This window comes from Acanthaster planci, linkage group LG14, assembly GCF_054643075.1.
Source record: "Acanthaster planci isolate LZ-2023a linkage group LG14, COTS_SCS, whole genome shotgun sequence".
NCBI lineage: Eukaryota > Metazoa > Echinodermata > Asteroidea > Valvatida > Acanthasteridae > Acanthaster > Acanthaster planci.
In genome coordinates, this window is record NC_141790.1 from 4582125 (window position 1) to 4598729 (window position 16605).

At 41.6% G+C, this 16605-nt stretch overlaps 1 protein-coding gene across 2 annotated transcripts; it reads left to right on the plus strand.

The window, feature by feature from the left end:
* The first annotated feature begins 10911 nt into the window (after positions 1 to 10911).
* LOC147796771 (uncharacterized) lies at positions 10912 to 14982 on the plus strand. 2 transcript variants are annotated; one of them, XM_087146024.1, is made up of 3 exons: positions 10912 to 11040; positions 11530 to 11837; positions 13305 to 14982. In XM_087146024.1, exons 2-3 carry the CDS (start codon positions 11591 to 11593, stop codon positions 13655 to 13657), a joined length of 600 nt encoding a protein of 199 aa, XP_087002150.1. In that variant the 5' UTR covers positions 10912 to 11040; positions 11530 to 11590; the 3' UTR covers positions 13658 to 14982. The 2 variants fall into 2 exon arrangements, with proteins under 2 accessions (XP_087002150.1, XP_087002149.1); XM_087146023.1 differs by having other exon boundaries at positions 10914 to 11040; positions 11482 to 11837.
* The last annotated feature ends 1623 nt before the right edge of the window (positions 14983 to 16605 follow it).

Genomic DNA, 16605 nt, shown 5'->3' on the forward strand with positions numbered 1-16605 from the left:
GGAACGGTGTCTCTCCTGCCACAAGCGTCTCAAAGTCTCTCACTGTCTTCAACTATGAGTCCTGAGCTGGACCAAGAGAGGGCCCAGTTTTCCAAACGACGCACTTTTTTTGGTAGAAACTTCACTGGGTCTCAAACGGCTGTGAAATGCACGCGTTACAGTCGTATCGCTATCGACAAAACCAACATAGCTCTTTTCAAACAATGAGGGGGTGCTTCTGCTCAAGGCAGATATAGCAATGCAACATCGGTTTGAGGAGTAATGCTCGTATAATGATGATACTTCCCAAAGTATAGTCAGCTCGGCTGGTCGGTTATTTTGGTCAGGCCCATGTCACGGTTTACCACCTTTAGTGGTGACTCCCAGGTTCTTTCAGTCAAAATAGCTGACGAAATAATGAAATCAAGAATCTTAAATTCCTCCTTTTATATTAATACTATATTTACAACTTCCGATATTACTCTGTATTTACAAGTATTTACAAAATGAAATTAGATATCACTATCGTCAACAATGTTATTACCTCTTACCCAGATAGCTCTGAGTAAAATTTGCTAGGGTAATACAAGTTCTTGAAGCTTTATGGCTTGGAAAGTGGCACAGTTTCTTTTCCTTTAAACAAAGACTGACTTGAAAGTAATAATTAACTGAATAATAACCGAAAATGGCTCACTTGGGAGACATTCCCATAAGCACAAACTTTACTGTCCCATCATTAAATATTCCCTGATCTGATCTGAACCAAACTTTGTATATTCTCAATTTAGACCCTCATCTATCATCTCTCAAAATTTGGACGGTAAAATTCGGCTTCCTTCTGGTAGATGGGGCAGTAGGGAGACATTGAAATGTCTCCCTAATGACCGATTTCTCCCTAAGGTCGAAGAATTGACCAATTGACGAAAAAATGTTTCCCTAATGACCCATTTGTAAGAATAAAGTAAACCCTTGTCATCTTCAGTGCTTTACAAGAAGATGGTACGTTACTTTGTACGCTCAAAAGTTGAACTCAGGTGGTCTACCTTCTCGCTTCCAGCGGGTAGTGGGTACCGTAGCTTTTTGGATTATGTCTGCCTCAATAACTTTCAAACCTCAGTATGATTGGTGTGAGAACGGCTATGGGTATGTTCATGGGTATGTTCAACAAAAGTCTGTATAATTCTTTGATGAGGTGTGATATCCCGCCTGAGTGTTGTAAAATGTGAAGAAACCGGTCGCTGATTTAGGACCGATATGGGCTCTGATTTAGCTAAATCTTAGCCCGATCGCACCGTGACTGATTTCTCACGTTCTGGTTGCGACCACCACCTGCTGTTCCCGGGGATCTCAGACAACGTTGATACCAGTATCTCAGCACCTACCACACACACCCACACTCACCTTACATGCCTACTGAGGACATTCCTTTCTTTCGTGCAGTTAAGAAAACTCAGTAAAAATACTCATATTTCTTGAACTAGGAACACGATTTTCAGCTATTTTTTGTAGGTTTCTTCGACTATTCCTATGCCTTTTACGACGGATGACCCCTACCCCAAAATGCCTCTAAACCTCTTTTTCAGAGTAGAGGAAACGTCCCGTGGATGTGTGTAAGTGCGCAGAACGTCTTTCTTTCCTGCATCGTGTGGACGTCTTTTGTTCACAAGTCCACACTAGGTATGTAAGGTTAGCGCACAATTCCGCTTTCGAATGTGAATGTTCCTCAGTGACGTTCAGTATCGCTCTGACTCTTTTTGTTCGCACACTCTCAACCACGGTATCTACCATTTTAATTTACAAATCAGCACAAACAAACAGATGTACTAACGCAGCAAACAATAACAGAAACGTGTTGAACAAAAAACCTTGGCCCTTAAGTTACACAACTACCTTAGCAACCGACAGAGCGTCTCGCGATCACCGTGAAACGCCCGGCAATGAAAATTACGGATGGTGTGATCGCAGAGCGGGAAAAGTAAAACGTATTTCATTGGTCTCCGACGGCTATCGGGGGGAACCAAACCATTTTTTTCATATGGGAAATCTTTTTCTTATTCTACAAATGATGGGATGTACAAAATTGCTGTGTAACAGCCCAATGAGCGAAGAAGTCGCGCTTGCACACATAGCGAGTAAAGGCCGGCCGATAACTTAGGCGAAAGCAAGCGAGTTCGTTCAAAACACCTATAGCGAAATTCGCAGCGAATTTCATCTGACGCCCCAAATCACAATCATTTTTGCTTTCGTGTATGAACTGACCTTTAAATGTAGGGATAGTAATCAAACACTCTGTTCATTATAGTGACTACTTCAGAGTCTCCGTTTGATTGAATAAGCAATACATTATACTAATATTCAATAGCTTTACGATTTTCGTTAGCTTCTAAAACGAACATCTAGCAGACTGTCTCCAGAGTAAGCATGTCCATTTAGATTGTGTTTTGATGGCATGGGTCCAGATCGCAAACGGTGATCCGTCGTTGGTTCACGGAAACCACAACTCGCCTATGGGTGCAAACCAACGTTAAGGCCGGTTCATGCAGGCAAATGTTAGAGCAAAGCCGATTTGACGTCATGAGAGATTTGCAGCGAAGTTTCGCTCGAGATGAAAGTAGGGCGTAGTGAAGGTGTCTTTGGGGTGTGCCAGAGTCATTTTGCCGACTTGTAACTTGTTCGCCATCAAATGTCTTGCAAACTTTACGGAGTGAGAAAAATGGAAATCTTTGGTACCTTTCAATGTATATTCTTTATGTACCAAAAGGCCCCATCCCTGATCGAGACTCAGATGGGTGCAGAAACACCTCTGCGTGGATCTTCGCACGCATGTGTATCAACTCCGAGCGGAACAAAAGAGGGCGTTTTTGTATTCACAAACATTGATCTCCACTGTAGACTGGATAGGACATCGCATCCAAAACGAGTCCCGCGTATGCGTGTTTTCAAGAGGGTAAATAACAAGCGTTGCGAATTTCGTTGCATGTACTTTCAAATGGAGTTTTTCAAAAACTGGTTGAGGTTTTTGTGCTCCAATCGTCAGATTTCGAAGAAAAACTGAATTCTGCACTTGGAATGGATAAATTTGGAAAGATTAATGGTTGAGGTGTACGCAGCACTGAATTACCGGAGATCAACGTCAAGTTTGGAAGAAGGAACAGCAGGAAATGTGAGTCACACTTTTTTAGTTTCAGAAAGTTTCTCAAGTTGTACTTTATAATGCTTAACTTTAAACCTGTATCAATGGGCCAATTAAGAAATTTATGACAGTCTATCTAGCCTATCTCGAAGTTGGGAGCGTCTGAAATGCTACTTATTGGCAAAAGTGGTTTCAAAAACTGAACGACTAATTTGTCGTTTATTTTCCCCAGATTTCACCGGAAAAATCTCCAAGACAGCCATGATTTGTGTTTGTCGGATCTAAAGACGCACGAAACCCAATTTCTGTAACAGACGATGTGATATGAGTGACAGAATTCTGCTGACGTTTCTGTTGAATGAAGTTACAAACAGGGGAATTCAAAGTCAACACAATGAAAGAAACCTTGTCTACATAACAAAATTATTCGTTCTCAGTTAAAACTGACTTTTTTATGCTGAAAAGTAGTTATTAAATGTAAATCTTCAAGTCAGGTTGTGAACTCAACTTTTTAAGCTAAATTAATAAGTGTCTGTTTTAAAAACGGCAGTAAGTTTGGTCGTTCATTTAAAGCTGTGCTCACTTTGTGCTGACAGAAAAGATTCTCACACTTCCATATGCCGCATGTCGGTTTTCAGTAAAATTTACTCAATGAATTTTATTTAGTACAATTTTCCTGAAAGTGTGTAAAATGTTGGCTCATTGAAACCAGACGGAAAAACACGTAGACGATTTGGACATCATATTTACTGACAAAACCTATTTCATGTCCTGGTGAAATTCTCAAAGTTTTACACACTGAATAAATCACGATTGAACCGACCTCAAATGAAAATATTGCTAAAGCGAGACCGTAGACAATATGTGTAAAAAATGAATTAAAACAAATACACACAAAAATAAGTTAACATTATTGCTTACGAGTGGATTAAATGATAAGAAAATGGTCAATTATTTCCGGAAATGATATTCTGGCATTTTCTGTGTATTTTTGGCTTTTTTTCGGGAGGGAGGCTGAGGGCTTAGCCATCATCCCATGAGAAAAAGGTATGTTGACCAGAAATGCAAAGCACACAGCATCACATTACCCTTCTGAAGCGCCGCCATGTTCGGCCGCGCATTTAGTGATAAATAATAATGCGCGATGTCCTATCCAGTTTATAATTATAATGGAGATCAATGCTCACAACTCAGGCGCACCATAAGGCACGCAAGTAAATACGCCTCTCACGCAGAGCACGCTGAGTACGCGCAACTAATTTATTCCGGCATGTATGGTCCTTGCGGACACGCAGAAAGCGTGCAAGAACCCACTTGTAACCACATGTCTTTCTTTCGCCGATTGGGTGTGCACTTCAACTCGGGGCAGATAGGCCACTCTCATTTTGCCCAAAACTTATGTGGGCAGCCAAAGTTTAGAAAAATGTCGCCTTCTGATTGGTTTTAGATTTTACCTCAAATTTGTTCAAAATGAAAACTTGTTCAATAAATTTTAAAAAGTGTTAATATTTTCATTTAGTATTCATTAGCACGCGTATTGTAAATCTGGTGGTGGGATTTTTAATCCTTTGTGACCAACGACCAACCATGGTTTTAGCATCCAACTGAAAAAAAATACGACTGCAACGCCAAAATAGTAGACCCTATTGTGAACAGCAAAACTAGCAGCTGACACGTTGATGAACAAAGCAGTGAGAATTCTGCCCACGTAAATATGAATACACCTTATGTGCAAAATTAATGGAGAGGGGGTACGCGACGTGATTTATGATAGATGCTAAATATGTTCAAGCCTTCAAGTCATAACCATGCAGAGTTATCGCGTAATGCCCCAGACTTCCACATGGCGGCTTTGCAACGTAGCTTATAACCTCTCTCGGGATGTCAGACCAGTGGCGAATCTTGGGTAAACTTTCCGTGGTGGGGGGGGGGTCGGAGGTGCACACATTTCTTAAAGGGGGATTTTGTAGTTGAAGAAACTTTGTGGATATTGGACAGTGGACACAGCTGAGGTGTACAGTTGGGATCGAGCTCACATCGGAATGAAAAAGTGTTAAAAGATGTTGCTCAAAAATATCAATGAATCGAAATCACTCAGGGATAATATGGTTCGACTCGACCTGACTACAAACCATGATTTAATAACTCCATTCTTGAGTCGAAAATCTACTGACTCGTCTCAACACTGACCTAAAGTATGGAACCCCAAAATGTACCAATTTAAGATAAATACTGGATAAATGTTGTCTGATGATGTCCTCAATCTACAATGTGAAATTCTCAATCCATTATGTGATGTTGTCAATTAATTCTGTTATCGCATAAACGATAAAAGTCATTACTCGCTGAAAACACGCGAGGGCGCCCTTTGGCTTTTATTGTTTTGCTGTCATGTAGGCGGGACCGTGAATGATCACGTGACTGGGCTGTAATGTTTGGGTTCGCGAGTTTCTTGGATACGAAGTGTCCTTATGCAAATTGGTTAAACTTTAGGCAGAAATTGCAGTTTTCAGCGTCCCTTTCGTGAATGGGAAAGGCGGCAAGCTTCATTTTTGGACAGTTGGAGCTAGCAGTTGCACCCAAAAAAATTTCCACCACCTCCCCGCCACCACCATTATTAAGTCTTTTGGTTTGGGGCAATGAAATGGTATGGTAGAGCGACTCGCAGCAGCAACTTTAAAGTTAAGCCGTTTGATTGTTTATTGTTGAAGTTAACCATTGTTGGAATTCACAACAATTTTCTCTTTACTGTTAGAGTTTTGCCTATCGCAAATTCAGCGGTGGCCAAGCAACTATTCCTACCGCAAGTTTAACGGTGGATAGGCTAACCCTACCGCAAGTACAGTGGTGGGCCCATACAAAAAAAAAACCAATAAATGTCAATTTCTCAGTTAAGGCAAACTCCCACAGTGGTTCCCGCTACCCTTTATGTTCGTTGTCTTTGGGGCCTGCAGACTCGTCTCCGTGTTGGGTTGAAGTTCGTACAAGTACTGTACATACGTACGTTGAGCATTCCACCAAATGGTTGGATTTCTGCGTACGAGCTCTTTAATATTTTGTAATCCCACAGGTTTTTTACAAAAAGACATGCCATAATCGGGAGGGATCATAGAAATATTTCTATAGACCCTTAATTTGGGACTGGTACTTTCCAATTCGAGCATTCAGAGCTGAGCGCATAGTTTTACTACAATTTGGGGTATCTTTGGGGAAAGACGAATCAAACAAATTTTTTGTGGCTAACCCCCATAACGTTGAAACGAAAAGTGATCGTCTGGCCATAATCTTGAATTTCAAGTGAAAAAACGGAGGCCAACCTCTTCTTGAGAGTCATCAGGTGGTGCTATTTTGGTCCGATTTTGCACCGTTTTCTATGGGCGCGTATTTGGTGTAGTGCAACCTGTTGCGTTGACTTTCGGGAATTTTTATGAAAATCTTTTCAAGAAGGTCAATTTTCCAGGCACTTTTTCGGTCATGACTATTGCAGAACAACTGTTGGTGTCACGTTAACCGCCAACAGTGGCCAAGTATCACGTCTGGGATGGAAACACACTGGATGGCCAGCAACTTGCCGGCGCCTTGTACAGTATTCGAGAAATGTGCAAAAACGTTCGAACGTCACACAAGAAATGGAATAGCCCGTGGGCACACTCATAATAAAGATCCTCATTAACGGAAAAACCAAGTAGATTAAGGTCGTTCGGGTGAACAGGAAGTAAACGGAAGGCAGATTTAACATCAGACTTGGCCATTAGGGCCCCCTTACCCAGCTTTGAAACCAGTGCAACTGCATTATCGAAACTAGTGTACGAAACTGCAGTATTGATAGGGTAAATGTGATCATTGACAGGTTGGGCAGGAGATGGTAGGTTGTGAATTACACGAAACTCACTGGGTACTTGCTTGGGCAAAAGGCCAATAGGTGAGCAAAGGAGGACTAGAAAATGGGCCCACAATCCGGCCCAACTACAATTCCTTATCAATTTTTTTTGCTGCAAAATAGCTGGATGTTCCCGCGCCGAGACCAAATTTCGGGTAGTTGAACCAACTCTTTAGACCTGCATACCCAAGTCGAAAACCAAAAGAAAACCCGTTCACTAGGAAATTGGCATCTTGTTTGTTAAGATACGAACTGAGAAAGGGCCGCATTTTATTTATCTTCACCGGTGTTGGCAGTTGATTGTGGGGGACCTTACTTTCGGGCTGCACTGCGGTTGGAGGAACTGCAATCATCGGCTGAATGGGCCGCGGACATGAAATTTGCACACTTCTGTGTAAAGCAACTACCATTCTGATGCAACGACCGCGGTTGAAGTCAAAACAGATTTCGGCATTCTGATCTCGCTGGAACATCGCATCGCCGGGAATGAAGTTTCCCGAGCCGACAAATGCGCGTACTTGGCTGTCCCTTCCGGTGGCGTTGAAGGGGCGAAAAGTAGGTGCCTTTGTCGGAGCCCCCCAACAGCGTAAGCCACAATTCAGCGTCAATTGAAGCCCATGAACGAGTCGGTGCACGCGTTTGCTTTAGGCGAAACTGAACATCATAATCCCGGCAACCGAAACCTGCATGACGATATGCCGCTGAACGAGTGATGTCAGCGTATTTAAGCAATTGCCCCGCCTTAGTTGGACGCAGCCATAATGGAGGAGAAAATCAGAAAAGCCGAGGTCCACTGCTCGACTGATATTATGCGCTGTGGTTGGTTATGGGGGCGGATTTGCGATGTTGGGGATTCGGTCGATCCTAGCATAAATACACGGTCACTGCAGGCTGTGGAAACACTTCGATAAGGACGCAAGAGCAAACCGAAATTCACAATTCCCCATTCCAAATTTGTCTTGTCATTGCTATGGGGGACCTCCGAAGCCAGATCGTCGCAAATACTGGTGAGGGACGAACTGCAAGCGTCAGACGTGGTAACGAGGATACGGCCAGAACTGAGTCGGCGGGTTCGGCGACAAAGAAACATTCAGGGCAGACGACATAGAATTGACCAGTGGTGATGTTGAACCTATGGCAAAGGGTAGGGAATTCCATATCTGCCGTCGTGCGTCGCCCGTCGTGCGTCGCCCGTCGTTTTTTTGTCACGATTGCGCAGTGGTATTTTTAACTTTGACCCTTGATCGTTTCACATGTACATGTCCTTGTTCGATCGATCCACCATGCCTGACTCTCATTTTAGCAATAGAACTAAAAGATGTACATGTATTCGTTTTTGCAGTTGCGCCAAACTCCAATTGAAAGAAGAAATAATATCCTGATGTCGGTTAAGTAACGTTTATATGAAATAATACCATTTTGGTTACATAAATAAATTAACAAAATAGACTTTTGTTAGGGTAGATTGTTTTTCTCGATAATTGAGTTACTCTAGACGTAACTTTACTCGTTAACAGCCTAACTTTAGGTCTATAGCCTATGTAATATTTCTGTCTGTCCCTGCACGATATCCCACAGAACGGAATGTAAATAAAAGATTATTTACAATGTTTGATTCCCAATAGTTTTCACAAGAGACGAACTGATTCAACATTATTTTGAGGGCGGGTATACCTATGATGAAATCTGTTGTATACTCCAAATTAGACATGACTTTATTTGCAGGTTGGCTCACAGAAGTCTTTTAAACAGTAACGTTACTTGTTAGCCCCATAAATAATGCTGATGTGCTGCACAACCTGTTCTCATTGGTCTATCCACCATGGCATACACACCCACAAAAACCAACACGTCATATTTTCTGAACCCCCAACAATGCATTTAATAAACAGTTTGTTATCCACAGCACGTCTAGTGTTTCTGGATTTCAAGGTGAAATTGAGAGGACAAGATGGAATATCTGTATCGGTTGGCAGATTTCTTCCTGGAATTTGATGAAAACAAGTCGGCACATTTTTACACTATGCAAATTAGAATAATACTGTGGATAAGTTGGCAGGAACATTTTTGCTGAAAATGCTTTTCCCCCAAAAAAATTTGGTTGAATTCTCAGAGTGTACTGTGCAAGCAAGGGCTGGGGGAAGGAAATGAAAGAAAACAGTAAAGGCGCCCTCTGTAAACACCATGAAGCAAAGAGCGACAGCACACGACACGTTGCGTCGTGCGTCGTGCCGTGCGTCGCGTCGTACTTCAGGCAACATAATAGACGACGCGATGCACGACACGACGCACGACAGTGCCATACGACAGGCGACGGAAGACGCGACGTTTAGGCAGAAAAAAATGCAGCAAGGAAAGGACCTAAGACAGCACGACGTGACGGGCGACGGCACGACACGATGCGACACCTCGTGTGTGTACAAACGTAATGGCAAGAAGGCGACGGTGCGACTCAACAGCACGACGCAAGAGAGCCGCAGTGCCGTCGTATCGTGTAGTTGCGTCGCCTGGAAGGAGGCTAAATAGAGAGAGAAATGTGTGTCCTAAATAGTACACCATAGGCATTAACTACGCAAAGTATGATGCCTGGACTACACAATTAAAGGATTAAGAACATCGCATAATGGTTTGAACACGTGGCATAATGGAATGAGAATTTTACCTAACAGACTGACAACAACACATCGTGGATTGACAACATCCCACAACGGTTGGACAACATCCATAATGGTTTGACATCACATTATAGAATGACAATAGGCCTATAACGTTTAATACGGTTTGACAACGTCACAGAGCTTATTGAGAACTTCACACAGTAGATTGACAACATCACGTAATGGTTGGACATCAAATAATGATTTGAACGCATCCCATAATGGACTGACAACATCACATAAGGGTTTAACAACATCACATAATGGATTGAGAACTTCAAATGACAGATTGGTACATTTGGCGTTCCTACAGGCAGAGTTGACTTAATAGTTATCCATATGGTCGCCGTAGCCTTGCTTTCACAAAATTAAATTTGCATTTAAGTACCAGTACACAAAATAATCCGCAAGGGGAACGGACATAGGAAAATCCAACATTAAACTGAATTAAATTATATTCAATGAAACCGAAATCGTACTTCAAGATTCAAAGAAATTTTATTTCTCATGGGTCTTAGATCTTTAAACACATTTATAAGGTAGATGTCCCATATAAGAAAAAAATAAAAGACGAACAAAAGGAAGTACTAGGTCCAGACCATAAACAAGGTTGGGGAGGCGATCTTTACGTACTGTGCTACTGACTGGCACCGAGTGAGGAGTTGGTGAAATTGTATATTTTTTACAGCGTTAGTCAAAACAGCCGACACGCTGTACACATTTTGATGTTGGTCTTTTCATGATGGGAGCTGCAAAATGTTCGGTGTTTTGTCGTATTCGAAGAAGCTGGAGTTGTCGGGGTAGTGTTATAGACGGACGCTTTAAAAGCAGAATCGGATTTTAAAATCATTATTAATACACCATAAATGCACGACCAGGAGGGTGGAAATAGTTGATTGAACAGTGAGTAATGTGTCACAAAATATTTTTTCAGAGAGACCGAAATAGTTTGCGTAGCGAGAATGGGACAATCCAACTTTAATACATTAGTGTTTAACACCGTGCTCATTAAATCTAAGGAAGCAAAGCAGCCTCGAAGACAAAGTGCAACAAACGCAAGAACTACTATACATCACGATGTTCACCTTTCCGTCCTTGGACTCAAACAACGTGAATAATGATAATTACTTGAAGCCTTTGGTTAGAATCTGTCAATAGAAAACGGCAAAATGATTTCTTTGTCAATTACCCTATATTTTGTCGATTATGTCGTGTCAATCAAACTGATAAAGATAACCAGCCCTTTCAAATGAATATTTACCTCTGAGGCAATGCAAATGGGATTCCTCAAAACACGCCGCATAGGTGATGCTCACTTAAAGACACAGGCTCGTATACGCAGACTTCATTTAACTGTACTGTTCTTTGCGAGCAACAGGGCTTTAAACAAGGTAAGTTCCATATCCAATTATGTACATGAAGATGTCAGTATTTTTAGTGATAGGCAACGCATTACTACATGTAACTGACTCTTGAATAATTGTTTAGTACTTAATACGCACTTAAAGATTCGAAGAAATGAAATTCAGGAACAATGCCGGTCAACTTGTCATTCTGAAATGATTGTCTACATTCCCTACGACAGCAGGTTTATTCCTTTTTCCTCATAATTTATCCGAGAGTTATGTACGTCTTTTTTGCAACGTATTTTCAACTGTCTGTTGGGTTTTTACCACTCTTTGAGTATTGAGTGCTTCGTGTTTCCATCAGCAAAGAATTAATAGTCACGAAATAACGTTGTTCGAATACATGTATTTGCAGATAGAAAACGTGTTAAAAAAGGATGCATGCGTGAGACGTGAAAAACAATGCATTCCTCTTCCCCTCATTAGCACGATGGACAACATTATGAGACCACTCCTTCTCGTTGCCTTCTTCAGTTCAGCTGTATGGGCCTCTAAGCTACCTAGCGTCTGGCCAAGGGGAACCTACGCCCTGCCCATGCCTATCGGTGGCTGCCCCAATACTTACTACTACTGGAAGACCGGCCGGAGGTACCAGGACACCACAGACGTCTTCCCCAACAACAAGTGGTCTAACCCGTTACACTTATATGGCTCGAAGTCTTGGACACACGTAGAGCAGAACTTTTGTGTCAAGACAGACTACAATATGGGTGGTGGGAGCAACCCAGATTGGGAGCCAGGACAGTACTGCATCTTTAAAAAGGGAAAGTTCTGTCCAGACCGTGAGTTTTTAGCATTACTTAGAGACATTTACATGTTCCTGATGTTTAAGCTATTTCAAGTACCTTTAACGTTAAAAAACGCTCCCCAACGTATCTGCAGAAATTCTGTTTTAGCATAGTTTGCCTAGTGTTGTTTTAATTGATTCATCTAAGGCCTAACTTAGAGAAGGTTCAGAAAGGTTTCGTAGAAGCAGTGGAAGGGGCACTCGATTTGTTCAGTCGCATAGCATTTTTCCTCCGTTAACTTCCAAGGGGGAGCACACGAAGGGGGTACATAGGCCACGAAGCCCCCCCCCTACGCCACTATGTGGAAATATCGCACACTGACCTTAATCCAACGTTGTGATGGTCCAAGAAAGCAGGAGAAATAACTGTAATGAAAAAAAATACACTTTACGTCATGCGCATTGGAAACCAAAGTTATTGTAACGAGGCGAATATATACGTTATGTATACAAGAGATGTGCTGTATTTTTGACATTCCACTACTTGCACTGCCTTGAAAGACTGAAATTGCCACATTCAGTTTTGGCTGCTTATCAGTTTGCTATTTTCACGTGACAGTGAGTAAGAAACGGTCAGTAGTGGTTGTGGCAATTCTGAGGTGTCTTCTCAAAAACTGGTAATTGTCCTTTCCCCTTTTCTCTCCCGCTTATTTTTCCTTCTTTTTCTCGGGGTAGGCCTACAAACTCTGCCCCTAAACTTGTCATCCCTACAATATGTATACTAAGAATGATAAAAAGAGTTATTATTTTTTCTATCCTAGCATAATTATAGCTGTACTTGTGTTTACCGCTAATGGGTCATTAGGGAGACATTCCCAAAAGAACTTTCCAACTTTACTGTCCCATAATTCAATATTCCCTAATCTGATCTGAACCAAACTTTGTATGTTTTCAATTTAGACCCTAATCTTTCATCTCTCAAAATTTGGACGGTAAAATTCGGCCTCCTTCTGGTAGTTTGAAAATAGGGAGACACTGAAATGTCTCCCTAATGCTGAAACATGTACCACAAAATGTCTCCCAAATGACCTATTTGTAAATATAGATATTCACACACTATGCAGACATCACACCTTTCATCATAAATATTTCAGGGAGACATTTTTGAAAGCACGTGTGCACAGTTATGACTACACCTAGACTAGAGCTCCCAAATGACATGAACCACATAGTTCATTTTACTACATTCAGGCCGTGACTTCATTTACCAAGAGAACGAAAGAACACGTCACCTTCTTGGCGCGGAGGCATTTACCTACGTAACGTCCAGTGCCCTCCCAGAGCTAGCATTCCTAATAATCAATTTATCCCAATACATTTGTTACAGTTTGTCCAAGTATGTTGAAGTATTAATTAACGAGTGAGATCAAGGATTATTGATGACTCAGTACTACTGGCCAGCGCAGTGTTTTCCTCTGCCCCGATGAAGTTGAAGTCAAGGTCTTGACTGTTCATTTTTCAGGTTTCAGGGAAGGATGGATCAAGTGGGACGACCAGAACATATTTAACCGTAACGACCAGAGTGGTGAGTTGCCGGAAGGTGTCTATGACGATGACACTAAGATCTACTTCTGCTGCAGGGAAGACGGTGATGCGGGCACTCCACTGACCTTGCCGGTAGACAAACCATTCTTCCTGTTTCGGAAGAACGGCAATTGCCAGGCTGTGGACCGCATGACCGTGCTGGTAGAGTGGTTCCGCTGGGATGGTCAGGACGACTTGATTGACTTGAACAAATATCGCGATGGTAGTGTGCCAGATCTGGAAAACAAAAGCGGTGACAACCACAAGCTGATGTACTGCTATTACTCTTAGAACAAAGAGAAACCTACCATTAAATTTGAGAAATCTCGGCATCTTAATTCTCGCAAGATTATTTTGAATGAAATCAATATTAAATTTATCGACTCTAATCCTTTTCTCTGTGAGTTAACGCATGATTAATTTAAAACCACATCGCGCCGGGGGCATTTATGAATGTTAATGATGCTGGGACGGTATAATTTTAATTTTTTCTGTTTTCAAAATTCTTCAAAAATTCATATCTTCATTTACTGGACACTTACACCCACAAGAAGAACTGTCTGGTCCACTCTAATCTGACAGACAACATCTATTGACGCCGGAGTATTTCAGCCAGGCCTGCGCGGTGTTACGTAATTTTTTTTTGTTCACGAAACTGGCACAGTGCGCTGCTACCTCTTTCAAAAGGGGCGAGATTAGCGTGCAGCGGTACTGTGTGGCTCATCGCTACGTTAGTGGAGCGCTCGTGCTGAATGTCTCAAACCGTACTGTTTCAAAACAAGGCTGGATTATCTCCACTATTGAGAGTGAAAAAATGTCGTTAATTCTTTTGTTAAAAGGCCCAGTTTACTTTGTCCGATTTCGGAGACCCCGGCTACGTGTGTAATGAATCCGTGCCCAGAACCGGAATCCCCGGTGGCAAGTGGTTTTAAGGCAAATTAACCTACTTCAGTCTTTAAATTTGCGATTGATTTATACCCACAATCTCAGATGATTTACTACTCCTCAGCCCTATCCAGTGGCGTATCCAGCTGGGAGGGCAACTTGTCCTCCCTGACAGAGTTTTTTTTCCCAAAGAATACTTCATAGGTGAGTAGAAAGATAGAAATCGGATTTAATCGGAATTTCGGAATATTTATCTAAAATCAGTACCAAAACCCTAAGAAAACAACACCAGCAAATAAAGGCAAGGATGTCGGGACTGTGAGTAAGGCTTTTGATTTTTTCTCCCTAACATCATGTTGATTGAGACCAAAGCCGCATTCACTTTTGAACCCCCCCACCAAAAGTTGGATATGCCGCTGGCGCATAACCCCATTAATTTAGTGTCCAAATAAGGTATTGCAATCTGTCACCGCAGTCCCTAATCCACTTCCTGTAGTGCCAGACTTAAGACATTTTGTTTCAAACCATAAATAACTAATCAGTCCCACATTTGTGAAAAAGACCTGAAGAATAGTTTTTTTTACTTCCAGATGACTTTGTGACCACCACACTGCCAAGGAATCACGTAGCAAACTATCGGCTAATGAATCTTAACACAGCATTATGAGTGACCTGTGGTTGCTTAGTTGAATGTAGTAATGATACAATAAAATGTTATCATTGAAAGGTCACTACGGTCGTTGCCTTGGGGGCCTGCAGACTCGTCTCCATGTTGGGTGCCGTACGTATGTCTACGAACCTTGAGCAGTCTAGTCTGTGCATTCCATTGTGCATTCCACCAAATCGTTGGATTTCTGCGCGTGAGCTCATTAATATTTTGTGATTCCACGGGGTTTTTACAAAAACACATGCCAAATTCAGGAGGGATCACAGGAATATTTCTATAGGTCCCAAATTTGAGACTGGTAGTTTCTAGTTGGGGTATTTCTTTCACACACACACACACACACAAAATTTTGCGCCGCGTGATTAGTTCAATCTTTATACCAGGCAAAATATGGGACGAAGGGGTACCCCCTTACCTGTCCAATCCCTATACACACTCTAGACTACTGTTACCAAACACACCCCCCCCCTAGAAGTCTGTGAAGAATTCCTGAGATTCCGATCAAACAATGACCAACACAAAGGCGGGGGGGTTCTCTACGTCCCTTATCTTGCTTCAAATGTCAATCTTACTACTTAATTACTCACAAATACTTGCATGGTAACGGCGCTGTCCCTTTTGTCCACGCTGTTAAGGAGCTTGTAATATTTAATTATGCTTACCCACATCATGCTGAATTTTTTTAGAGGTCCTTTTTGAAATATCGTTTCAATGTTGTTCTCCGACTACATCCTTTTAAAAAAGTGTATTTTCCTGAGATCGACTGTTGAATTTATAATGTGCCCATCGATATTACAGTACTTTGTTAAGTAACATTAAAAGTTCATATACGTTCCTGTTTTCCTTTATTCAAAAATGGTTGAAAATCTAAAATGTATCATTTTGACGCGCTAATTATAAGATTTAATAACTGTCATACACAGTCAGCTGGATCAATGCGTCAAATATTACTAGGACGTTTGAAAGCAGGTTTTAAAAGTGGCTACTCTGCAATTTGTTTAGTGGTTAAAATTTGGCGATAAGATTTGTGTTGTAAAAACATGAGGAAGGAGAAGACGAATGATGAAGAAGCGGCATCCACGTTGTCAAGCAATCAACGACCTAAGCTTCACCAATTGAAATAACATCATCAATCAGGTTGGGTCTTTAAAGGGAGATCAGACGTTTTGGTCATAAGGTGAGAGGTACACTCAAAGCCACGCAGGAATTTTTTTCTTAGTCAAGTTCATAAGTTAGCATGCATTCTAAATGTGAACAGAACAATGACACTTTTAAGTTTCGTGATACTATTTACATTCTTGCATGTAAGTTAGTAAGTGTTAGTAAGCACATCGCTTACTGAAGAGCAGCCATTGTGGAGATGTTACGACTTGATTTATAAAACTCTGCCTTCAAACTCCCCAGTAGTAATGCAATGAACATTTATTTACACTTATAAATAAACTTTCAATAAAATAATTGTTTGGATGGTTCCAGCCTACTCACCTTCCTCAATCTCTAGAAGGGAAACTGGATACTCGAGTGGCCACCCAAAAACCCCTTAAACATGTCAGTAGCTTGCTCGAGATTCAGCTTACCCTAAGTCGGTATTTGGCGGATTAATTAGGGGAGAGGTAGCGATATATATTCGATTGTGCATACGATAAATAGATTTTGTGAAGGTTGAATTCTGCAGGAACATATTTAG

Coding starts and splice junctions, on each gene's coding strand:
- LOC147796771 (XM_087146023.1), top strand. CDS start 11,486: ATGGACAACATTATGAGACCACTCCTTCTCGTTGCCTTCTTCAGTTCA. Junction 11,838..13,304: donor GGGAAAGTTCTGTCCAGACC/GTGAGTTTTTAG, acceptor TTCATTTTTCAG/GTTTCAGGGAAGGATGGATC.